This window comes from Notechis scutatus, chromosome 2, assembly GCF_049901735.1.
Source record: "Notechis scutatus isolate UNSWTSFEM ecotype Mainland chromosome 2, rNotScu1.2, whole genome shotgun sequence".
Taxonomy (NCBI): domain Eukaryota; kingdom Metazoa; phylum Chordata; class Lepidosauria; order Squamata; family Elapidae; genus Notechis; species Notechis scutatus.
Genome location: NC_142010.1, coordinates 197,854,924 through 197,881,069, shown reverse-complemented (window position 1 = coordinate 197,881,069; position 26,146 = coordinate 197,854,924). Strand labels below are relative to the sequence as shown.

Below are 26,146 nucleotides of genomic sequence, written 5' to 3'. Positions count from 1 at the left end.
CCTCTGCCTCAATTTCATATGATATATTGCAGAGATGTTAATAAGATGAACCTGACATAAATGTGTACAGAGAAAAATATAAGTGCAATAAAGAAGATTGACACATTGCTATACAATGCTACATGTTGCGTAAGATCTTAACAATGCTGTTTAATTAAATCTTAGTTTTCTACATAGTACTTTTACCATTTCATAACGTGAAAATGTTTGCCTATCGATATCAATGTCCAAAGCATTTACTATGTTTATCTCATCATACCATATAATTCAAATTATAACTTAAATTTAATACATTATGTTATAAAAATGACAATCCCCCAAATCTCCCAAAAAACATTTTTCCTCATATCAAGGGCATTATCAGACTTCTTATACTCCAGCCTGGACATCTGTGATTGGCAGCATATTTCCAAGTTTTCCAGTCAACAACTTTTAATAATTTAGGCAGGTTTATTTAGAAATAAATTTTAAAAGAACTACGTAAAATTTAGTCACCAGAAATTGTGCTGAAAACTGCAACTTGGACCTTTTGCATGTAAACTTTCTATTGAACCATAGGCTATTAAAGCCCTTTTCCAGAAACAATTCTACTTAAATATGGAAATGTTGCAACAAGACTGGAGATATCAAAATTATTATAATCAAGGTACATATAGAAGTACTCAACTTACAACACTTCATCTAGTGACCCTTTGAGGTTACAACAGCACTGAAAAGAGTGACACAATCATTTTTCACACTTATGATCATTGCAACATTCCCATGGTCACGTGATTTACATTTGGATGCTTGACAACTGGCTCACATTTATGATGGTTGCAGTGTCCCGGCATTATGTGATCCCCTTTTACAACCTTCTGACAAGCAAAGTCAAAGAGGAAGCCAGATTCACTTAAAACTCGCTCAACAAATTTCTCACATAGCAACATAAACTTTGGGCTCAAGTGTGGTCAAACGTTGAGGACTATCTGTACATATTTTTATGATATGCAGAAAATTATATATTGTGTATTTTATTTTAATTAATATTATTTCAGTAAAGAATTAGTTCATTTATACTTCTGAAAATGAAAAGCGTTGATTTTAGATAAAATGGTTTCTAGCGAATGCTGAAGACTGTAGAAAAAAAAATCTGTTCAATTCTGTGTGTTATTGGGATGAAAATGTTTTATTTCCATAGATACCCAGACGTTTTACTCACATAGCTCCATTTGTGTAGACCGTGTCACTTCCCTCCACATACTGCACCTGGGCTGGATATACATGTTGCACTTGTTGCACAGTTTGTACTTGTTGAACCTATAAATAAAATAGACTATAAGACAAGCTTTGGGAGTGGGGAGGGGAGATTTCTAAATCTCATCTGTACGGTTTTAAAAGACTAGTGAGACATCATCAAACCGCACAGCAAATTTGCATCAAAAAATCTACAACATGATAACCAAGATGCTGTTTTTCTCACAGGCAGCATATATTTACTTTCACTGCTTTTCGGACTGCCTCCAGAGCTCCACATTCAACGGATAAAGGGACTCTATTATTTACCACATTATTAATCACATGTTTTAATTTCAGCTGGAAGGTCTCCATTATTACAAGAAGTTGGAATAATAACACATTTAAACTTACGGTGACTATAAACTGAGTTTTATTTTAAAGTGTTCAATAGCACAAGCTGTTGTTTATAACATTGGGTCTCACATGCTCCTTCCAGCATAATTTCCTTGGGCAAGATTGCCCCAGGACAGTCCCACAGAACCTGGCACAATGAAGTCATCTGTGCTGTTTAGCGCCATCTAATACTATGCTGTTTGACCAGATATTTCTAGTTTGAAGAATGAGTGGGACCTCTACCCATTTTTTGTTTATTTAGCTGTTGAGATAGCCCTGTTTCCCAGAAATTATTAATTTTACTGGAATATCCATGGCAAATGCACATGGACAGAATAATGATGCCACATGATGTTACTTACCCTGCAGTGACACAGGTGTATTTTAAAACATTTAACTAGTATTACAAAGGGCTCTTGGTAATATTTCATCTCTCTTGACAATCACATTCCCCTTATTATTTGTTATGTGATTTATGTACCATTGAAGTCAAAAGACATTTAATCATAATTATATCTTTCAGCTTTACCTGGAGCCAGAGTTTAAAATTATTCTATTTGCTAAGTCAGTTTCCAACAAATCATTAATGTGAAAGTAAATGCTAAACAATCATTCTCTGGATTGATCAGGAACTGCAATATAAAATCTTCAATATATGAATCACAAAATTGATTTTTTTAAAAATTGCCTGCAAATATCTTCAAACTCAAAAATTATAATCCATTATTTTATCTTCTCTTATTGGTTGAACATATCTAGGATTTTTTCTTTATTTGCACAATTTGGACAAAAATAATACAAGCAATTTCATAGCTTTTCATTATTTAGGAAACTAATTATGAAACATAAAAGGTTCAGTGTTGTACATTTAAAAAAACTGAACTGATAATAAGGTATTGTTTAGCTTATCTCTCACTAACTTAAAGCATCTTGAAATGTTGTACAACACATGATATAGGAGGCACTGTTCTCAACAATGACAAAGCACATTTTAAAACAAGAGCACAAGTCTTTGGGGTTTAAAATTTATGACAATCCCTTCTGGAACTCGGAAAGAACATCATAAGTACTTTTCTTTTTGTTCTCCAAATTAATGTACAGTTCAAATTAAAATGAGGAAGATCACCTGAATATCAAGTCATAGAAAAATTCACGTGGCTTTGCCTGTTTTCCTTTTTGGAATGGATCCAGTAGATCCAGAGGTGGTATTCAGCAGGTTCTGTTCTGGAGAACTGGTAGCGGAAATTTTGAGTAGTTCGAAAAACTGCTAAATACCACCTCTGACTGGCCCCACCCCCACCTATTCTCTGCCTCCCGAGTCTCAGCTGATTGGCTGGGTCTTCTTTTGTTGCCCTGCAAAGGAGAAAGGAGCTGGAAAGCAGGTTAATGGGGTGGGGAGGGAATGGGGATTTTGTAGTAACCTTCCCCCGGGGTGGGGAGGGAATGGAGATTTTACAGTATCCTTCCCCTGCCATGCCCACCAAGCCAAGCCACGCCCACAGAACCTGTAGTAAAAAAACTTGAATCCCATCACGGAGCAGACCCTTACTCACACAATCAAGTACACTGCCTTGGCCCGTGGCTGTTTTCTCCAACACCAAGCTTTGCAACTATTCTCAGTTTTTGTTAATTCTTTCTTCTCTTCTTGCAAAGTTAAAAACTACTACTACTATTCAGAATTTAAAAGGAAGAAAACTTATCCATTAAATAGTAAACCTAATGGAATGAATGAATGAGTGAGTGAGTGAGTGAGTGAATGAATGAATGAATGAATGAATGAATGAATTCTTTATTGGCCAAGTGTGATTAGACACACAAGGAATTTGTCGATGCATATGTCAGCTTTGGAAGCCATATTGAGATTCAATGCTCCCATGCTGCCACGATTGAGCCTGAGAAAGTAATGCATAGTTGAGCCTGATAGTAATACAGACTTAGTAAATAGTTGGACAGTGTTGTGGGAATTATTTGTTTAGCAGAGTGATGGCATTCAGGAGGAAACTGCTCTTGTGTCTAGTTGTTCTGATGTGCAGTGCTCTATAGCGTCATTTTGAGGGTAGGAGTTGAAACAGTTTATGTCCAGGATGTGAGGGGTCTGTAAATATTTTCACAGCCCTCTTTTTGACTTGTAATAGTGGTTTGTTGTATTCTGAAGGTCTTTCCATGTGGGCTATATTTGAAAGGAGTTATTTTCAGTAGTGGAGCTCATGTTCTGCAATGCCTCCTCAATCTAAATACTACATTGATTTTCTTTTAATGCCAGGCCAAAAAAAAAAAAAATGGTTATTTTTCCATAGGTTCTTCATTTTAATCTGCATTTATTCTGAAACTACTATTTTTTTATGTTGTCTTTCACTGTTGCCAAATCAAATCAAAACAAATTTTCTTACAATCCCTGACCAGAATACAGTCCAAATATTGGTTGTTAAAAATAAAATATACAGCTAAATATAATAGTCAATCTAAATGTGGACATACTGGCTGTTGTTTTTAGTATCTTAAGTTCAAATCAGTGGTGCTATGGAGTTATAATCTTTGTTGCTAAGAGACAACATTTGGCAACTAAAAAAGTGCCCTTAGACTTTGTCAGCTAAGAGGGATTGAATGTAAATGTCATTTATATAAAAAATAAATAAATGGAGGCTGAATTTAACTGGCTGAGAATGGGGGTAAAATTGACAGTGAAGTACTCATGGATATGTTCATTTAAATCTTATCTTGGAAACTTGCAAAATTTGCCTTATAAAACAGCTGATAATAGAGCATTAAATTGAGTTCTGGACAATGCTCAATTAACAGCAATAGGGATAGCACTTAGATTTATATACCACTTTATAGTGCTTTACAGCCCTCTCTAAGCGGATTTACAGAGTCAGCATATTGCCCCCAACAATCTGGGTCTTCATTTTATCCACCTTGAAAGGATGGAAGGCTGAGTCAACCTTGAGCCTGGTGGGATTTGAACTGCCAAATTACAGGCAGCCAATAGTCAGAGTTGGTTAGCAGAAGTGGCCTGCAGTACAGCACTTTAACCACTGCGCCACCGAGGCTCCTAATATTTGGGATGATCAGCAAATGGAGGGAAGTTGTCAGACCTGAGCTTTGGAAATGGCTGATACTCATAATTTTTAGAATTTTCACCAGTCTATGACTCTATGTTCCACACTCTATGTTTAATCACCACTTTAGCATTACCTAATCCTAGAGATAAGAAATACTCAGCTAAAAGTCCCAGGAATATAATATATACATAATAGGAAGAATAGAACAACAACAGATAGCATATGCCATTTCTGCAAAAAAGCTAAAGAAACAGTGCAGCACCTAGTTAGTTGTTGCAAGAATATTGCCCAGGCTAATTACAAACAACAGCATGTCAAAGTAGCAACAATGGAAGATCTACAAGAAATACTATTTGCCTGCAAAACAAAAGCTAAAATAAAATAAAATAGTTATAAAATAGTTAAAATAAGAGAAAATGAAGAAGCTACATTGCTCTGGAACTTTAGAATTCAAACAGACACACATCTGCCACATAACACTCCAAACTTAAAAATAATATCAATAAGAAAGAGAAAGGAAATAGTGGACCTGACAGAACTGCAAAGACTGCAAAATAGAAGAGAAGTAGAGAAAATTACAAAATACAAAAACCTGCCAATAGAAATAAAATAAATGTGGCAAAAGAAAGCAAAAGAAAGCAAAGGTCCACGAGTAACAGCTGCTTTGAATTATGACGATATCTTTAACACTATCAAATAACATCTGCCTACCCAAGTTCTTGGGAAAGACTTGATAGGTTTAAAAAATGTCAAATCCAATGTAAACATCGGGGGGGGGGAGGGGAGAAGAGGGAGGAGGGAGAAGGAGAGAAGAAAGCTAGTGAAAAATCACTCTAGCTGAATATAAACAACGTAACACAGTCACCTAAATCATTCACTAGAACCGTGATGGCGGACCTATGGTACGCATGCCGGAAGGGCAAGGAGAGCCACTTCTGCCGGCATGCGAGAGGTCGCCCGGGAGAGCCCCACTGCGCACGCACCCCCCACCAGCCAATTGTGAGGTATTTGCCATGCATGTGCATGGTAAGACGTGCGCATGGGACAAGCACGCATGCACAGAGGCATGCGGCATGCAGGGGATTGTGGGCGCATGTGCAGAGGCATGCTGTGTGGGGGTCATGTGCGCATACACAGAGGTGCGTGATGCGTGCCCAGGGGGTCATGCACGCATGCACAGGGGGCGGGGGAGTCACATGCAAATTGCATCATGGGTACAGGCACACAAGTGCACACACGCACGCGCACTTTTCACACTCAACGTGGAAAAGGTTAGCCATCACTGCACTAGAATATCTGTAAAAATTATTGCGTACTAGTAACAAAAAATTGGTGGGAACATACGAGTTGAAAAGTAGTCAAAAATGAGTTGGTTAAATTACTGTGGGATTTATAAATACAAACTAACAAAGACTTGATTCATAATACATCAGATTGAATTGTGGTTGCAAAAAAGATAGTGTGAATAATTGACATGGTAATATCGGAGAACAGCAGAGAACTGGAAAAGATCAATATCTGAAAATCAAAGTCTAAAGATTATGCCATAAACTAGATGAGATGGGTCTGGTGGTGCTGCACATTGACCAAATTTCTATCTGTCAATTACAAAAGGCCACACTGCTTGGATCCACATATACAACATGATATAGTGTAACATTCTACGTTCTTGGAAAGGCCAATATCAGCTAAAGAACTGGGCAGCGATGATTTCACAATGTTATGTGTAATACTAATTTCTTGCTACAGCTAAAATTGTCAAATACTTAATTGGTGCCAGAAAAAAATCTGAACCGAGCCATCTGAATGACTTAGTCAGACTTTGGCTTCAGTTTTGGGCAGCCTGAACTCAAACATTCCACAGATCGTAGAAATATTCTTGGAGGAACTTTAAAAACCAGACCGACCTTTTTGAAGGGCACAATGCTATTGTTTAATTTTATATTGTTTTATTTCTGTGCAATAAATTTTGTGATTTTGTGCAAGCCTAGATTTGCACATGTGTCACCTTTCTTGCGGGAGCTGCATTGGCGGCAAATTTGCTTCTGGTTTCAATTCAAGATACTGATTGTCACCTTCTTATCCCTACATGACCTGGGACCAGACTATTTGAAGGACTGTCTTTTCCCAGTTATATATACCTGACTCGCTTGGGCTAGGAGACAGGGAATGTTATGGGCCTAAGGAGTGGGAGTGGACCTAATCTAGTGGGACCAAAAAGAAGGGCTTTCTCTGTAGCAGTTCTCTCCCTGTGGAACATCATCCCTGCAGAGATAAGATTGGCCCCCAGTGTAACACGCTTTTGAAGACGTGATTCTGCCAATGGGCCTGGGTACCCCAGAGTGATATCAAGTGGCTCGTCTGATGGTTGTCACCAGAGGGAGGGTGGTTATTAGTTTTTGTATTATGGTTTATTCTTGTAAGCCACTCCAGAGTTGCCCAGCATGAGCTGGGCAGCCATATAAATGTTCTTAATAAATAACATTTAAATACATTTCTTACTGTGCAGCACCATGCAGCTAGCCTATAAATGCTATAAACAAACAACAATAATAGTTTGATGTACTCCAAACAGAGAAATGGGAATATAGCAATAGCACTTAGACTTATATAGAGCTTCACAGTGCTTTACAGCCCTCTCTTTAGGCAGTTGACAGAGTCAGCATATTGCCCTCAACAATCTGGGTCCTCAATATCACACATTATTTCCTTTATTCTTATATGACTTGAAGTACAGAGTTTGCAATCCTGCTCAGATCTAAATGTGTTCCCAGGTCCACAATTACATAAAGAGGTTGTTTTCAGAAGGGTAAAAGACACAGTGATTATTTTCTTTATTTTGTATATTTGTCTTGGTTATTGACAGTAACCTGGAAGGTTGGGTGGGGGGGAATAAATATTTGCACTAACTTTTTTGCATTTTGTAAAGGAACAGAGTAATATGTATATTAGAAATATAATAAAATCAGTACACAAGTCAAGGACTACCTATAATACATTTCCATCACACATAAATGCCACCCTCTCCTTACTGATAAGAAATCTAGCTGTTATTTGTCAGTGGTATAAGCCACGCCTTCAGATTTCAGTTTGTAACAGTGATAAATTATTTGTACCTCACGTAAAGTGGTGACCATGACCTAGCATGAGATGCGTGAGTGAATCAACTGCAGACACGAATCACACTGCTTTAAAATCTAATTTGTATATAAATGGAAAACTGTCAAGGAAGGGTGGCACAAACACATTAGAAAACTTGTTAAAATATGGAAAGTGATAAAAAGGAAACTCAAGAGGGTTAAATCTCTGTAGAATGATTGGGAGTTAATCAACCCATAATAATAGAAAGTACCAAATTCAAAAGTCACCTCCATGATTAAGAAGCAAGGTCAAGCAAGTGAAAAAAGGGATGTAATAAATAGAAGTCCTGCTCAAACAAGGAATATGAAAAGGAACACAAACTTACCTGAATGAAATCCAAGCACAAATGCACAATGATGATAAGATGGAGAGAGGGGGGAGGAGAATTAGGTAGGAAGGCAGGTAGCTGGGCCTTTGTAAGACAAAGGAATTAAAAGAGTACTAAAGGAGAATGTGGAGATTGTAAAATTATCTCCATTCCCACCCAACTCCTAGGGGAAGGTTACTGCAAAATCCCATTCCCTCCCCACCCCACTAACCTGCGTTCCAGCTCCGTTCTCCTGTGCAAGGCAACAAAAGAAGACCCAGATGATCAGCCGAGACTCGGGAGGCAGAGAATAGATGGGGGCAGGGCCAGTCAGAGGTGGTATTTGCTGGTTCTCTGAACTACTCAAAATTTCCACTACCGGTTTCTCCAGAACTGGTCAGAACCTGCTGAATATCACCTCTGGAGCAAATCTTCATTGCAGCATATGCAAGACCACTGAGTTAACATCATCAGGAAATCACAGGATATGAGACAAAACAGTAGTATCAAGAGAAGTTCTAAATCTAATTGACAAACTGAAAACTAATAAATTGCTCAGTCCAGATGGTATCTTCCCAACAGTTCTTAAAATAACTCAAGGGTGAAATTTCTGATTTAATAGAGGAATATGCAACATGTCCTAAGGTCAGCCTCTAAAGCTGATCAAGTTCTAAAAAGAAATTCAGAGGAGATCCAATAATGTATAACTAATTAGCTTAACATCCTTTCTCAATAAAAAAATAACTTAATATGAAACACTACATACCAAGCATTAAAAAGGTAACTTTTGACTGCTACTGAAATAACTTGTTCTTTGAGAATATTAGGGAGCAGATAGGCAAAATTGATCCAAGGTACAAATGAATGTTCTACTCAAAGAGAAAAAAAAAACCTGAAGGAAAATTTGCACCAATGTTGTGCACCAATCTGATCACTCTCGTTCGAAAAACAATATTGAAAATCAGAAAAGGAATCATGAGAATCAGCAAGTTATAATAATCTCTTTAGGGGAATCCCTGTAAGCTAACTATCTTAGTTTTTAAAAAGGCATGTAAGAAAGCATATTATAAGGATTTATAAAACTATACCCAGATAAAGAAAGGGGATAGGTTCTTTTCTTTTTCTCATAATATTAGAAGAAGTAATTCAAGGAAGCTGAATAATAACAGAAGCAAAATGGACAAAAAGTGCTTCTTCACAAGGTGACAATCAAATCACAGAACTTACAACTCCTGTCACAAACTTGTACAGTGTAAGATGAAATAGGTTCATGGGAAATAAGTAGTCATGATGCCAGTGCAGCATTTTCAATATCAAAGAGTGGAAGACAGTAAATTTAAATGTCTAGTAAAATGTTGTCAGAATTAGACTGTGAATATATTCTTACATTGAAATGGGACAGCAGAGCAAATTCTGAAACCAAGCAAATTCTGAGACCTTGGTTCACTTGAAACAAAAAGAATCAATGCAAGTACAAGAATGAGAAGAATATAAAAAAGCATGTAAGAATAAAATCCAAAAGAAAAAAAAAGTGAAGTCCAAGTATATATGATTCATAAGAGAAAAAAGACTAATGGCAAGCACTTACGAAAGAAAAAGCAGCACAGAAACAGAAACGGCCAAATGAAATGATCAATGAATCATGCCCTTACAATCCTTAGGGAAAGTAGGATGTCAAAAAGGTATTCCAAAAGAATAAAGTAGCTTCTTTCTTTTAAGAAAACATTTTGAAATGAAAAAAGAGAGAGCATAGATTTAATGCATAGGAAATTACTCTGGGGAAAAAAAACCCACCTAAAAGCAAAATGTGAAAAACTGACATGAAATTAAAATGAGACAGGAATAATGGGAACAAAAATTAAGCAGGAAGAAATTGTGACAACATGTTTTTAAAATAATAAGCCAACAAACAAATGCAAAACACACTAGTGAAACAAAGCTTAAAAAAAAGTAAGCCTCCAAACAAGTAAATCAATCCTCAATCCTCTGGCTTTGCTTCTATGAGCTTGCAATTTGAGAGACCTATTGAGAGTAGTATTGAATAGATGTGTGAGTACATATATGTGTGGACACATAAACACACACAGACACAGATACTGCTCAATTCCTCAATGATATGTTTGAAATCTGAAAATAGCTTAGCCTTAACCATGAGTATCCCAATGTTTACAAAAAAGAAGAAAGACTAAAATAGTGCCGTTTGACATATGGTTTGGGGATGAAGATATGAAAGATAGTAGTGATCACATTTACACTATTATCTTACTCTCATTCTAAAGTCAAATGCCTAAATGTTTACAAGAAGCCGGATAAAATATTAGAGACACAGATTTCACATTCTGCGTACAAAATGGAAATTTAGAAAACCATTTTGTTAATGGAGAATTTTGTAAGCTTGCACTCTCTTCTTGCTATGACTTCCAAATCTACAAAATGGCCAACTTTCAGCCAAGGTTTAGAGTCAACTTCTAGCAAAAAAGAGAGAAAAAGTTCTCCTCTCAATTACTGAGGCTATTTTAGTCACATGACCAAATGGTATTATAATGATGAATAAAAAAGCAGAAAGGAAGTGCTGAGAACTGATTATCAGGAAATTAGAAGTAGGTATGCATAATATTGGGAGAAGCTCACTTACTTCAAAAGTAAGCTAAGAAGAAGTACATGTTTACACCTAAGCAAAACAGTGACTATAATTTCCGCTAGGGCTGGAATAGGTGTTATTCATTCTTCCTACGCATACTAATGCCTCATTCCCTTCTGAGATATCAAAGTGAAGTAACAGCTCAACCACAGCACTTTTTTTTATTCAAACAGAAAAATGCAAAATATATGTTAATATGATAAAAACAAAGCCTCTCAGATACTGTTTCATTAGTCATTATTTTCACTGTCATTTGCAGAAGAAAAGAATACCAAAACAAAGAATGTGTTAGTGTAAAATCTGTTGTTTCAAAAGAACAAATGGAGCATTAATTTATACATGCTGGTATATTTGTCAACAAAAACAAAAGTAGATAAACACATCCACTACAGAAACAAAAGCCATCTTGAGTAATTAAGCACTTTACTTTTTTTTCAATAAAATGTAGTTCTAAAAGAAGACAAACCAGTGTCAGATTCATTCAGATTTATAAAGAAAGCATCTGAAATATGCTTTTATTGCAGCACTTTTAAATAAGGCATGTCAAATTGCAAATATATGTAACAGGTGAAATTCATCTGAAATGCTTATGTTAATCACCACAGAAAGCATGAATACACTGTTAGCTTAGGATAAACTTATAATTACATATATGACTTGAGGTTAGCTTATGTAATTATATGTGCTCAAATAGGCTTTCAGTTTAAATTGTGAACAAAACAATCTCTTTGGTATGTTCTTGTATTTATTTTAAAATGTTCTTCTTATAAAAAAGAACAATGCATAGTCTATTTTTTTCAGGCACAAGCATCTATGTTTAAAATTTCCAAAAGGACTTTCCTTTCCTGGATAGCCTCATCCAGTTTCTCTAAAAAACAAAGATGGGTTTTATCTTAGTATATTTAACCATCTCTGCCATGTCATTTCCCTGACATTAACCCAAATGCACCTATAACCGCTTGGAAATACTGATAGCTTTCAGGAGTAAAGAACCAAAACATAAGTTATATTAGAATATTTTTTTCATTTAGAAATCATTTTCTTCATATACGAATCATCAATATGCCATGTCTAACTTCCTGATTTATAGAACTATTGTGCATATTATCTTACCCAATTTCCCCAGGAAAATGACTAATTGCAATCCCTAATGTCAAAAGGTAGACAAAATATTTTGGGAACCGTAATGAGAATCTATATGGACAGCATTAGACTACAAAACCTGGATTACTCTAAACTAAATCATGAATGTATTCTTAGATCTGAGTAGCTTCATACATGCTGGCAGAAATATGATAATCATTTTGGATTTGTAGTGATAAGCAGTCTGAATCAAGGACAAGATGGACAGCTGCTCTGCTGAATAATACATAACAAAGTAATTTAAGCTCCGCAAAACTGAAACAGCAGAAGCCTTTCCAATAAACTTATCTGGGAGATTGAATTGGCACTACCCAAAAAGTTCATTCTTTTTCAAAGACAACACAGCACCTACCTGTTGTTGTACTGGTAACTGCTGTACCACCTGGGTAGGTACAGCTGCTTGACTAGCTACGGAAGTCTGCAAAGTAACCGTCGAACCTGTATCCGACCCAGTCTCTGATGTCTGCATTCTTGTTGCTGTATGAGGGGTAAATATACACTCATTAAAATTACGATTTTTGTTTTGTGTATGAGTATACAATCTCTTTAAACTGCCTTTATCCTACCAACCTTGACAGATCCCAAAAAAGCTAAGCAGGATTGGAACCGGCTAAGATTGTTGTTGTTTTGGTGAGAAATAATCAGAAAACGCCAGTTTGTAGACTAGATTGGGAAACAAACAAAACACTTTCCGGAAAAGAAGGCAAAGATAAAGATAAAGAGCTAGTTTGGTCTAGTGGTTTAGGCACCAGGCCAGAAGCCGGGAGACTGTGAGTTCCAGTCCTGCCTCGGGCATGACAGCTGGCAAGTAACCTTGGGACAGTCACTCTCTGTCAGTCCAACTCACCTCACATGGTTGTTCTTGGGAAGAGCAAGGAGCACTAGCTATATTTGCTGCCTAGAGTTACAAGTAGACCTTGACTTACTACCACAATTGAGCCCAAAAGATATGGTGCTAAGTGAGAAATCCATTCAGTTTTGCACCATTTTACCATTTTTCTTGCCACCTTTGCTAAGTGAATCACCGCAGCTGTTAAATTAGTAGTGCGGTTGTTAAGTGAATCTGGCCTCCCCGTTGACTTTGCTTGTTAAAAGGTCGCAAAAGGTGATCACATGATCCCGGGACACTGCAATCGTCATAAATATGAACCAACTGTCAAGCATCTGAATGTAAATCATGTGACTATGGGATTGATGCAACTGTCATAAGTGTTGAATAATGGTCATAAGACACTTTTTTCAGTGCTGTTGTAACTTCGAACAGTCATTAAACGAACTGTTCTAAATCAAGGACTACTTGTACTTATAAAATCATAAGGGCAATAAGTAAGTAAATCAACAAACCACTTTGAAATTGTTGTCAAAGATTTATACCAACACATGAAATGAGTAGTTCAACTGAAAAGAGGTTTTATTTTTCCCACAGAACAAAAATGGACAAAATTGTGGCCATTGAATATTGCTGAATTACAACTTCCAGCAACTCTCATTCGGCTGCTGGAAATTGTGTCAGTAGCATTTGATTGGTCACAAATTTGCCATATTTGCCATTCGCGGGGTGCTTCATTTATTTTAAAAGCCTGCATCAAAAAGCATTCCATGTTAAAAAGAAATCCAGAAACAATATTTTGCTGTTGTTCATTTTTATTTAATTTCTTCATCATAGAGTTATGATTTGGTAATTTCTGCTTGACTGTCTTCAGTGATAATTAAAATTATCAACAGAAGATCAATAATGTGCATTCATTATTTTCCCATTCAAATTCCACTATTCAATGTTATTTGCTTCCTTGTTCCTCTAGCCTGGTTGGTATGTTACCTTAGGACTATTTCCACACACATCCCTCCGAGGAACTCTCTATTTACTACTTAGCTGGTTGGTATGTTACCTTAGGACCATTTCCACACACATCCCTCCGAGGAGCTCTCTATTTACTACTTAGCTGGCTGGACACAAAACATGGATGCCTCCTTCCTCATAGTGGTAGCTTCTAGAATCTGTCCTCTGATAATGCTCTTCTTCACTTTTGACATTTTATTTAAAGGCTAATTCTGCACCTTAAAGCCTGTTGGAGCATTGGCCTTTTCTGAGAAGACAAAACTAAAACCAAAAAGTTATTTCCTCCCAAGGGATCAGAAAGGAAATTCTTCTTGGCCCTGTCTTTTCTCCTGAAGAATAATTCATCCTACGGAATTGGCTCCATTGTTCCGATGATCAGAAAATAACTGCTGGGACAATGACCAAGGCTTTGTTTTCTGTTATTGTCACAGCTCTGAAGAACACTGAGCCAGGAGAAGACGTTCTTGACATCTACTCATTCTATTTATGGACTGGTTTTAGGGTCGTGCTTCCTGAGAGGATTTTTCCTTTGTTCCACATGGAAAGACTAACAGAATCAATACAAATGGTCCTTGACATACAACAGTTCGTTTAGTGATCGTTCAAAGTTACAACGGCACTGAAAAAAATGACTTATAACTAATTTTCACACCGTCGCAGCATTCCCATGGTCACATGATCAAAATTCAGATGGTTAGCAACTGACTCATATTTATGACAGTTGCAGTGTCCCAGGGTCATGTGATCTGACAAGCAGGGAAGCCAAATTCATGTAAGAACTATGTTCCTAATTTCACAACTGCAGTGATTCACTTAACAGCTGTTGCAAGTAATGTCATAAAATGGGGTAAAACTCACTTCACTGTCTCGCTTAGGCACAGAAATTTTGGGCTCAATTTTGGTCAAAAGTCACGACTGCTTGTTTTCTTTATCAGCAACGAAAAAAGGTAATTCCATCAAATTCCTTTCTGTGACAGCCTTACTTGTCGTAAGGGAATTGTCTCCAAGAAAAACTGTGTGGCAGAAACTGCTGCTATTTAAGATATTGCTTTGCCCGGATTTACTCTAGACAGACTTTTTGCCAATTGCTTGCTCTTTGCCCCACTGGTGCATTGTTTAAGGACAATTTGATCCACTTGTGAAGCCCAGCAACCTAGGCAACAGTAATAAAAGCTGGCTGGATTCTTAGATCCACATAGCTTGCTAAAAAACGTAAGGCCTGTCCCAGAGACCTAAATGACGGAAAGATGGGAATATGAATTAAATAAGATGATGTCCTCCTGACTTTAAATCTTTTCTTCAGAATCTTCCCACCTATATTTTCCATATAATGCAGCTCTTGTCTGATATCACCTCTATCCAATAAATCCCTATTGGCTTTTCAAATAATACTATAACCCTTCGTCTTCTTGGATTGCTTCCAGGTTCCTGTCTTCAACTATTTCTTTAATTAAACTAAATCATATATTTGGATTGTTTTTCTGTAAATAGTATTGTACGTGTTTTACCTCCATACTCCTTTAAAATAAACACACACACACACACACACACACATATTTCCATTCAAATTTTTCATTGCTTTTCTTCCTTTACCATTTCACTAGAAATAACATAATATTGTCCAGATTTTTCCACAGGCACATCACATATGGGTATGGGTATGTGTATATATAAAACTCCTTATTTTCTTTCCCTCATACAGTAGCATACGTTGTGTCCAGATTGTGTTCTGCTTGCAAATAAGAGCTCTTGTTAAGAAAGGTGGTAGTGTACGTTTGTTATCCCAACTGTAACTTTTAATATTAATATTTGTGCTCCTTTGCAAAAAAAATCTTTGTAATACAAATTCCTGTACTGCTTGCACTTCTGTTTGAGACATAAACCATTCAAGAGGAATTGGGAGGTAGAGAGGGAAACAAGATGATTACAGTCAGACATAGTGAAAAGAAATTCATGAAAATATAGCTAAGATTTAAGTAATACAGTAATAGAGCAATTGTAGATACAGTAATAGAGCAATTGTGTATGTGATCGCTCAGAAGCAAAACACTTGGCATTCACTAGCTAAGTATAAGTAAGCATAGCTTAAAATACTAAATAATTGAAAAATATTTTTAAAAAACCAAGTCTTTGAAAGGAAAACAAGACTTGTATGTGAACAATAGTAATAAATACAGATATTTTTACAGTTCCAGAAAGGAAATAAATCGTAACTAAGACATGCCATGACTGAGAAAATATTAGTGATTGAATTTTCGGCCGTGATGGCCTCCTGCACCCCTCTCCCAGTGAAAACAGAGACCGGAAGGCTGCATGCAGCCTCCCCGAGCTCCATTTTCTCTGGCAGGAGGCTGCAAGGCCAAAAATGGAGCTCAGGAGGGCCACATAGAGGCAATGTGGGCTGGATCTTCACTGTTTTCAGAGCAGCTCCATGGGCCAGATTAAGCACCCCTCAAGTTTGAGTTTGAATTTGACACCCCTGCTTTAAATTAAACAAAAGTATTTCAATGTTCATCTTTTTTTTTAATGTGTATTGGTAAAAACACACATTATTTGAAAAACACCTTCAAGATGATTTAATAAACTCAAGAAGTACAGTAGAAATCCTTTTGTCTTCTATTCTTATATGCTGCACCAGAATGGTGTACTGGATAAAGGATCTGATGCATCTATTGCATAGCAAACCACACGTTGCAAATACAGCATCTTAATAATAAATTAGTTTTAGCATATATTTTTATCATTATTGCTCTATATACTAAAATTTGTGAAATCTCAATATCTACTCTAAATAATGATACAGATTTTAATTCAGTACAGAAAACAAAGGCCTGTAATTTTTATTCAAGTGTACTATTTTTTTCCACAGAAAGTAAAAACACATCTGCTTAAAAATTAAAATAACATGATTAGACACATAGAAGCTAGGGAGCTTAATTATAAAAGTGGATGTAATATACAGGAAATTTCAAATTACTATCATTTTCCAAAATTTTGTAAGAACATTTAGTTTCAACTATAGATGATCAAAGTATAATAGGGTCACCTGTTGCCATAACTGGTGGACCTGAAACTAATCTGATATAATAGAAAAGGAATATAGCAAAAGGCAATCCCAAAGTGTCAGTGCAATGATGAATGTTACACGTATTATTTAATACTTTGTGCTACATTCCTATTCTATGAAGAAAATGTGAGCCAGTTAATACTGAAGACTGATAATAAAAAGTTTTACAAGCTTTGGGGAATTTCACAATAGTAAAAACAAGAGACTAGATTTGCACTGAAAAAAAATCCTTGTAATCTTTAGTATTTTATGAATTATAATAGTATTGCAAGATACATTGTCTAGAGGTGACTAATAATACATGGTTTGATGTTTGGCTACATTTCTTTGATCACTGTGTGAAAATTGTACTACTTGGGACAGTCACAAAAATTGTAAAAAAAAAAATGTTCTGTTACTCATATGCCTAATGTCATTGAATTCAGTTTTCCCAATGGTTGCTTGTTATTTTCTCTCCAAAAGGATTACCTGAGTTCAAGAAACATGCATTAAAATAGGTTGTCAAATTTAGCTAATCATATATTATCACTGAATGCAAATGAAATATTCCTGTCACCATATATTGTATATCTTTCTGGCTTCTTGTGGCAGCATTTTTGGATTTATTACTAAATGGTTAGCAGGAAAGCACCATGTTAATAGTTTCAACCTTATTGGGATGAAACAGTTAATGTTAGACACATTTAGCCAAACCCTCTACCAAGAATTCAACTAACAGACTTTCTCACTATAATTGAGTAGATACAATACATTAACTTCACACACTATCTAGATCCTAGCACTCAACAGCTGCAGGAATGAATATATTAAAAGCATTAGCAAAATGGTATACAAAGTCAAGCTCCCTTAAGCTCTCAAAGCAGTCAGATACTGATAGTATATCATGCCTCTTACAATATAACAGGATGGTGTTCTAAGAAGGAACTCCATCCTTCATAGAATTACTAACGTTTAGTATTATTTTTCTATAGGAGAAATGGGAATATAAGACCTTAGAGCTTAATGACTATATCTCATTTCCAATATGGCTACCTGTGTACTAAGAAGGCAGCCAGGCCCAAGGAAGTCTTACTATTTTAATTCCTATGTAATTACTGCACAACCAAGCATTTCTCTTCCTGTTTAAATGTGATGCCTTGGACTTTAATCTGGACTCCAGACATTGTAATCTGGCTGATCCAAATGTATGTTTTTCTGATGGAGCAAGTCATATTGAACTCCAGCAATTCAACATTTGATCAATGTGTAGTCCTGCACAAATTGATAGAATACTTTACTTGCCTTTGAGATGCTCTTTGTGTTACATTAATTGACCTGAATTTCCATATAGATGGAAATTTTGATGATGAATCACAAAATTATATTAAAATACCTATATGTAGGTTAAGTGCGCTATTCTTGGAGTGGTCTTGTCTGACCACTCCCCATTCGAATAGGCATTAAATAAGGCAGCATTCTTGGTCTGCTGCTACTGTGTTTCCCTGAAAATAAGCCCTACCATGATTTTTTTACATGTGCACCCAATATGCCTCTGGCTTCCATTTCGCCATCAGAGGCCTTTAGTAGAGGCCTCTTCAGCCAAGAAACAAGCTCCAGATGGATGTGCACAGTACCTCTGGCCTCTGTTTCACTGTCAGAGGCCTTTCTGAAGGCCTCTGACAGCGAAACTGAGGTCAGGGGCATCAGGCACATTAATCCGGAGCTCATTTCTTGGCTGCAGAAGCTTTTCCTGAAGCCACACGAGTTCCTGCTGTGTGGGGATGTCGGTGCCACCATTGCGAGATAAGAGAGTGGAAAACTTCCCCCCAAAATAAGACCTAATGCCTCTTTTGGAGGAAAAAAATAAGACCGGGTCTTATTTTCAGGGAAACATGGTATTTAATTTCATAAAATAACTTCCATCTTCCACTGTTCACTTATTTGATTTAGTGGTCACCTGACTTCAAAATGACTCTCAGTGGAGAGAATGAAAGGAGAATGAAGCAAAAAAAAAGGGAAAACAATGAAGTAATATTGTGGGTCCAAACAAACCCATTTCTTCTAACAAACACAAAGTTCTAAACTCTAACCGAAAGCCGGGAGAGTTATCTCACATCTATTTTTCATGTGCTGATGATGTGGTTATTTTATGTTTAATTCAAATGGTCTATGACAACCACTAATATGCCTCACTAATGCCGAGGAAAACACAAACTGGATAGTAATAATACTAAAACTAAAGTCACTGTGGTCACTATATCAAGAAATATAGTACTTGTAAATATAATTGCATGATAAAGAATATTAACATAAAATAGAACAGTCATTTTCCAATCTTCCTGAAGACAAATAAAGCAAAAGCAATACCAAAGCAAAAGCAGGAAAGGAAGAATAGGAAGAAAAGAAAAGAAAAAAGAAACATCTAAAGAGATGACTTCCAACTTTTATTACAAGTATAAACAAATTTATTGCCTCTTCATCTCCTCTAAGGTTACAAGAATTTATTTCTTTATTCCATATCCCATCTCTATAAACAAATCCACAAAACATTATTTTTTCAGCCCAGATAAAGGGTTGCCAGAAATAACATATCTCATTTAAACTTTGATCAAATAAACAACTTTATACTCCTTCCTTTTATGTCTGTTACTTTTTAGTGTATTCAAATATTGTTGTAGGCTTTCATTTTTCTTAATTTCTTCTTTGTCTCATCATACAGAGCTCTTTAAGACTTTAACACAAGAGTTCTTCAAGACTTTTATAAATCCAATAGGAAAAAACGATCCGCATCACTCTCTTAGTTTGTCAGTTGTATTTCTCTTTTAAATTTTAAAGTCTCAGGCAATTTTCTTTAATAGATCCATCGAAATATTCTTTCTAACTCAATTTTCTTGGCCTGTAGAACGTAAATCCATTTTCAATGCCATCTCTATCTTGACAGATAAAATTTGTTCAATATCTGTCATTTCTTTAATAACATCTTTTGGTCATAGTCTATCTATAGAAGGAGACATTATTACTGACATTGTTGATATTCTGGCTACTGTTTCTGATTTCATTCTTCAAACAACTTCTTCAGTATTTTCATTTATTTATTTATTTTTATTTTAGGAAATTGATGTTGCTGCCTATTCACACATGGCAACTCAAGGCGGCTTACAAAATTTTCCATTGCTAGAACATTTTGCAGGTTTATAAATCCTTTATTTAAAAACATTAGTCCCTCTAGTGTCCAGTTTTTAAAAACCAAAACAGAAGCTATTTTCCAGAGAAGCTTATTGTTCTTTATAATTAATTTCAAAATCTTATTGGAAAAATGTCAACATTCCAATTTTAATACCTTTAGTCCATTTATAACTTTCTAAAATCAAACTGTTGTTTAGTTTCAGATTGTATAAATTCTTAAGCTTATGATTACATTTTTCTTTGATTTAGGATTAAAGGCAAATTCACCCAGCGTTTTCAAGTTTGATGGTCTGATGGTCTCTAACAGCTTAAAAGTAGTTAATGAGCAAATTCCAAAAGTGATTAGAGGTGAGATTTGCAAATCTTTAAAAATCTACTTTGTGATTGTGAGCAAGAGAGCTACCTCAGTTGTCTTCCAGCACTCAAACCTACTGTCCTGCAGTCTTCTCAAGAGAAGCAACTGTGTGAGCGCTGTGCCCAATCTCACATCCTCCTCTTATCCAGAAAGGTTCCAAGGAACAGGTCTTCTTATCAGTTTCTTGGTCTTTGCCATTGTCAGCAGCTCTACTTTTGCAGAGGCATCTTCAGTTTGCTCTACTTACTCTCACTTCTCTACAGTCAACCAATTCTAAAATTGCTTCCTTATTATATTTGTTGTGTAATTATCTTTCTCATTCAAATATAAAATGCATTTCTCCACTACTCTGATGGCAGTATTGTGACTATTCCATGTAATAGTATCTAGAGATCAAAGGAATCAACTTCAGGTCCATCTTGATCCAGTCACATATAACTGACAAAACCAAAGGAAATAGTAAAGTAAATAAAGTAAAGAATAATAGAAATTCACCAACATTTTGGCTGTGGATATCAAAGGGCCTAGGTTTTTGCCTATTTTTCTCACTTGCATCTCTGTTTGGACGTACAGTTTTTATCAACTGAAGATTAAGATCATAGCCGTCTGTGGGATCCTTGGTACTCTCTGAGCTTGTTTGTTTTCTTACAGATGTTTCATTACCCAACTAGGCTGTTTACCTAATGAAGAAACCACCAAGAAACATTCCCACCAACACTGATGTGGCAAGCCCCTTGTCATGCCCCAGTCAAAGTCTGAATCCAAAGAGGAAGCTGAACAGCTGACAGCGAATGGGAGTGTGGCTCCATTGGCTGTGGAGGAGGTTGAGGAAGAGCAAAGTCCGGCTGGGCAGAGCAGGGGAGAGATAGAACAAGGGAGAGGGAGTTCAGAGGAAGAACCAGGCCCACCCCCTCTTCATCCTAGGGCTCTCACAGAGGAACGGAGAAGAGAGCAATGTGGGTTGCACGGCTTACAGGGGAGGAAAGGGCCCTTCATTAGCCACAGCTGGGAAGACAGTTGATAAGAAAGGCAGGCTGTGTGCGGTAGGCTGTTGGGAGTAAACATGACTTTTATCTTGTGCTGTCATTGCTTATCTGTGTTCCTGGCGTTTTCCCAACTGTGTGAGTTTTGCCGTGCCTTCAAGTCTGAAATTCTTGCTCCTGCCCTGCCAAACTAATTACTTCAGTTTGGCTTGATTGGACTTGTGTTACAGTTTGTGTTGACCGTGTTTTGGATTTAATTTTCTGCAGTCAAGGGCTGTTCCTGGGAGAGTTTTTCTCCAGCCAGAAGGTAACCTGGACATTGGGGGCAAAGTTGGAGATAATAAAGGGACTCTTATTGATAATCTGACTGCATTGCCTTTGTGCCACGCCCCAGGTCATCACACCACTAGTACAAAAATAGAGAGCAAACACCATTCCTTTCTAACACTGATATTACCTAGTTTTAGGTAATGAAATGTCTGCAAGAAAACAACTAAGCTCAGAGAGCACCAAGGACCTCACAGTTCAACCCTGAGCTACAAATATATTATCTTCTGTTGGTATACAGACATCTTTAAGCAATGGAAGACTACAATTTAACTTCTTCCTCCTCTAGTTATGCAGATAAAATACTAGTGATACTTCTTGTTCACCATGTGACATATTTTTATTGTAATACCCCTCTGGTACCAAAAAGCTTTATAGGATGACTCACAAAACAACATTTGTTTTAATAGTACTATTAGCAGCTTACAGATACTCTCTTTATCTCTTTTAATGAAAAGTGCCAAAACCTTTTATGTCATGTCATGTTTCCAACTGATGGGAACACTTATGAAACCATTCAGCTTTCTGCTCTGCTTATCTCCAGACAAATGCCAACATGCATGATATGTTAAGCAAAGGTTGCAGGGGTATTTTGTAAAGTGTTCTAAAGTAATGGCTATTTAAATATTCCAGCCTCTCCACTAAAGATTACATCTGATAAGTGTATTCACATGAGTGGTGCCACCTGGAGAATTTTTTTTTCCCAAGCAAAAAACAACATTTTTTTTTTCACACCCTTAAGGTTCAAGCAGTAGCCTTTATTCAAATATTACAAAAATCCCTTTAAGTCTGATGTGCTAGACCACTTTTAAAAACTCAGCATTGCTACTGTGTGGGAAAGAAAGTTTCACTGTCAATCATGTTCTCATCTGTAGCACAAAAAGGCTTTGTAGCTGTTCCTTGTCGTTTCCATTTCCTGATCTGCAAGCAGCTAAAGTTAAATAATTTTAAAGAACTGTAGAACTGAAAAAGTATCTATATTATGCAGTTAGAAAATTCTAAAAAGGGCACATTCATTTTAAAAAATGAGCATGCCACTAATTCCCATTTGGAAGAGACTGCTAATTAAGAGGATCAGTTGGTCAACCACGCATATCAATATTTCTAAAGGATGAAGTAAAACACTAAATAGTTTGCACTGCTTCTTTCCTGTGTCTTGTGTGGAAAAGTTAATATAATTTATAACACTGATACAAAATGCAGATCCAACCAGTCAGTTGTTTTTGGATGCTATAGACAAACTGATCAAAAAAGTTAGATTCTTTATTTTAAACTTTTTATAATGCAAATAAATATGGACCACAAAGTATCTTTAGCATAGGGTTGAATTTACGTAACCATTCTTCTGCAAACCATTCTTCTCTTGAACAAGTGGACCCAGCTATAGTGCCATTCTTAGGATAGGCCAAAACCTGTTTTCACAGAATCGCTGGCAAGTGAGTGGAACCAGCTCTGCATATTCTGAGTGTCACATAACCTGATGCATATTTCCTTGATAAATAGAATTTATATTTAATCAATATGAGCAATAGTAATTCTTAAGAGGGAAAGTTTTAACCTTCAAAAAACATCCAAGCTGATGGTAGCTATTGTCACATATCCCTTCTTTTGTGGAAGTCCTTTTAGTATTTTTCCTTTCTTCTAAATTAAAGGGTTAATAGAGGGACTCTTTTTATGAACCCCTCTTTTCATCTAGCCTTCCACAAACCCCAATTCCCCAAGCTACTAAAGACAGCAAACACCATTATTAGACAATTTAATTGACAAAGTATATTTGAACTCTATTCTATTGACTTCATGGATGATTTTACTATCAGCAGTTCAGACTGAATGTGACATTTTTATCCAATTATTTATTATTATTTTCCCATTTAGCCTACATGACCTGCGATTTCGTAAACGTCTCCCAATAAAGTTTTGCTCTGCTTAGCTTTTCAAAGTCAACCATGTGTCATATTGCTAACCTAATAAGATGCAGAACATTTTAACATTAGGTAAAGGATTCAGTTTAGCAATAGAGTTCCAAGTTGCCCTTATATTGGCTACAACTCAAGGCAATTAGAAACCTTTTAAAAGTAAGAATGTGTTAACTTTTCATTATCTTTTATTGTATAGTGTGCTAGAAAAACTCAGATACACTATATTATATTCCTTAATGCTTAGTTCCAAAGAAATATAGAAACTTACATCAATTGCTGTAGTCAATTCCCAATATACTGACATATCATTTTGCAATATACTTTAAAAAACAAAGGAAGGATAGAATTTATCACAAAGGATTTTATAATATAGGTAGTCTTCGACTTAGAACCACAATTGAGTCCAAAATTTATGTTGCTAAGTGAGAAATTTGTTAAATGAATTTTGTCTCATTTTATGACCTTTCCTATCATAGTTGTTAAGTGAATCACTGCAGTTGTTAAATTAGTAACACAATTGTTAAGTAAATCTGGTTTCCCCATTGACTTTGCTTGTCAGAAGGTTGCAGAAGTTGATCACATGACTCCAAGGTACTGCAACCATCATAAATATGAGTCAGGTGCTAAGCGTCTGAATTTTGATCACATGACCATCAGGATGCTGCAAGGGCTTTAAGTGTGAAAAATGGCCATAAGTCACTTTATTCAATGCCGTTGTAACCTCAAATGGACACTAAATGAACTGTTGTAAATCGAGGACTAACTGTAATCCCTTTAATACATCTTAATCCTTTAATATGTATTGAACACTTAATATAAAAACTTTTCATTCTGTTCAAATTTTAAATGAATATCTTTTAGGTTAGATTTAAAACTGATCAACAGTCTTAAAACACTGTATGAAAAAATTGTTTCTAAATAGAAACAAAAAGGTAAAATGGCACTTTCCGTTGATAACAACTTGAATAAATATACTAATAAAAGAGAATTACCAGAATTATTATAACAGAATTTTTGCAGCCTAAAGCATAGCCTGCATAGTCATCTTGAAACAAGCCCCCAGACTGACTCAATTTTAAAATAATATGAGAGCTATTTACGTTTACCTGAGTAGCATCTGGCTGATCTTATCTGGGTTGTGCAAGGTTATCCCTGGTAAATTTTTGAGTAGGAGGTGATCAAATATTACTAAGAGCTGTGAGCTAGCTCAGGGGTCTCCAACCTTGGCAACTTTAAGCCTGGAGGACTTAAACTCTCAGAATTCCCCAGCCAGCTTTGAAGTCCACCAGGCTTAAAGTTGCCAAGGTTGGAGACCCCTGAGCTAGATTACAAAGTTGAAAAAGCAAAGCAAACCATATCCATATCCTTTTTGCCACTAATATTACTATACCCAGAATTTCAGCCTGATTCATAGGGTTCTGTACTTTAAGACAATTTATCCAAGGGAAAAAGTCTTAAAATTATTGTTCTAATTTAACTGAAAATTGTTGTATGAGTTTTATCATTATTAGCCAGTGCTTCCTTTTGAAAAAAAATATAAATAGTAAATGTTAAACTTACTTGTTGGAGATTTTTATTCTACCTTCTTTTTAGGTTTTTATAAAAATCAAACTGATTAGAACAGAATTATCATATATAATAGCACACCATCTGAATAAGAGGTCAGTCAAAAATTATTTAGTGTTTAAATTGTTAAATTCTACCATAAAATAAATTATAAATATTTCCACCAGGTGGCAGAAAAGAGGCAGCAGAAAAAATTAGCAAAACTACATGGGGTATCAGACAGTCCTATTGACCATAATTCTGGGAAACATTTTCAAAATTAATGTATGCTTCAAACAGTATATTGTTTGCTGAAACTCTTAAAGGGGTGACATGTAACTTGTCTACAAATCATTTAACATTAAATCATTAAAATATAAGAAGTCAACAAAAGATATATCATTTGTACATTTCATAATTTCCAATATGAGTGATTTGAAACAATTTTAGAATTTCTACTTTTCAATAGCAAATAAATAACTGCCTTGTATATTTTTCTCTTAATTAATGTTTATCTTAATTCTATTCCTTAAATTCTATTCCCGCCTTAGGTATGAAAGCTGACTTTGGGCCAGTCACTTTCTCTCAGCCTAATCCACCCAACTCACAGAGGAAATAGAAAGAGGAAGGAGTATTGGATATGTTCATCACTTTACATTATTTATAAAAATAAAGGTGAAATATAAATAAAATAAACAAACTAATAGTATTTAAGTAAAACTGGGTACAGTTTTGTTGAAAAACTCAAGCATTTGTGTTAGATTCCGTAGTCTACACATATATTCAGATTAATACACTCATCACATAAAATATGTTCTGTCTGTAACACCACACAGCCACCATTTTGTACATGGATCCCAGCTGGCTAATCTCATGGTTCTAATAATAAACAAATAATGAAAAGTACAAAACTTTCTAACCATATTGTATATTTCTTGGTTATTTATACCATGTGTGAACTGCCACCCAAATCTGGGTGATAACAGAGCAAAGAAATAAAGTCATTGGTGCTCAATGGTATAGAATTACTTAGAATGAAT

The 26,146-nt window shown here is 35.9% G+C and overlaps 1 protein-coding gene across 4 annotated transcripts in view; it reads right to left on the bottom strand.

Moving 5' to 3' along the window:
* RFX3 (regulatory factor X3) overlaps positions 1 to 26,146 on the bottom strand; it is a 176,116-nt gene that overhangs the window by 73,546 nt on the left and 76,424 nt on the right. For all 4 annotated transcript variants that reach the window (XM_087957766.1, XM_026671675.2, XM_087957765.1 and 1 more), the window contains exons 2-3: positions 12,258 to 12,382; positions 1,202 to 1,299 (exon numbers count right to left, since the gene is read on the bottom strand). In XM_087957766.1, the coding sequence (XP_087813892.1) occupies positions 1,202 to 1,299; positions 12,258 to 12,374 (215 nt within the window). In that variant the 5' untranslated portion in view covers positions 12,375 to 12,382. The remainder of the gene's footprint in view (positions 1 to 1,201; positions 1,300 to 12,257; positions 12,383 to 26,146) is intronic.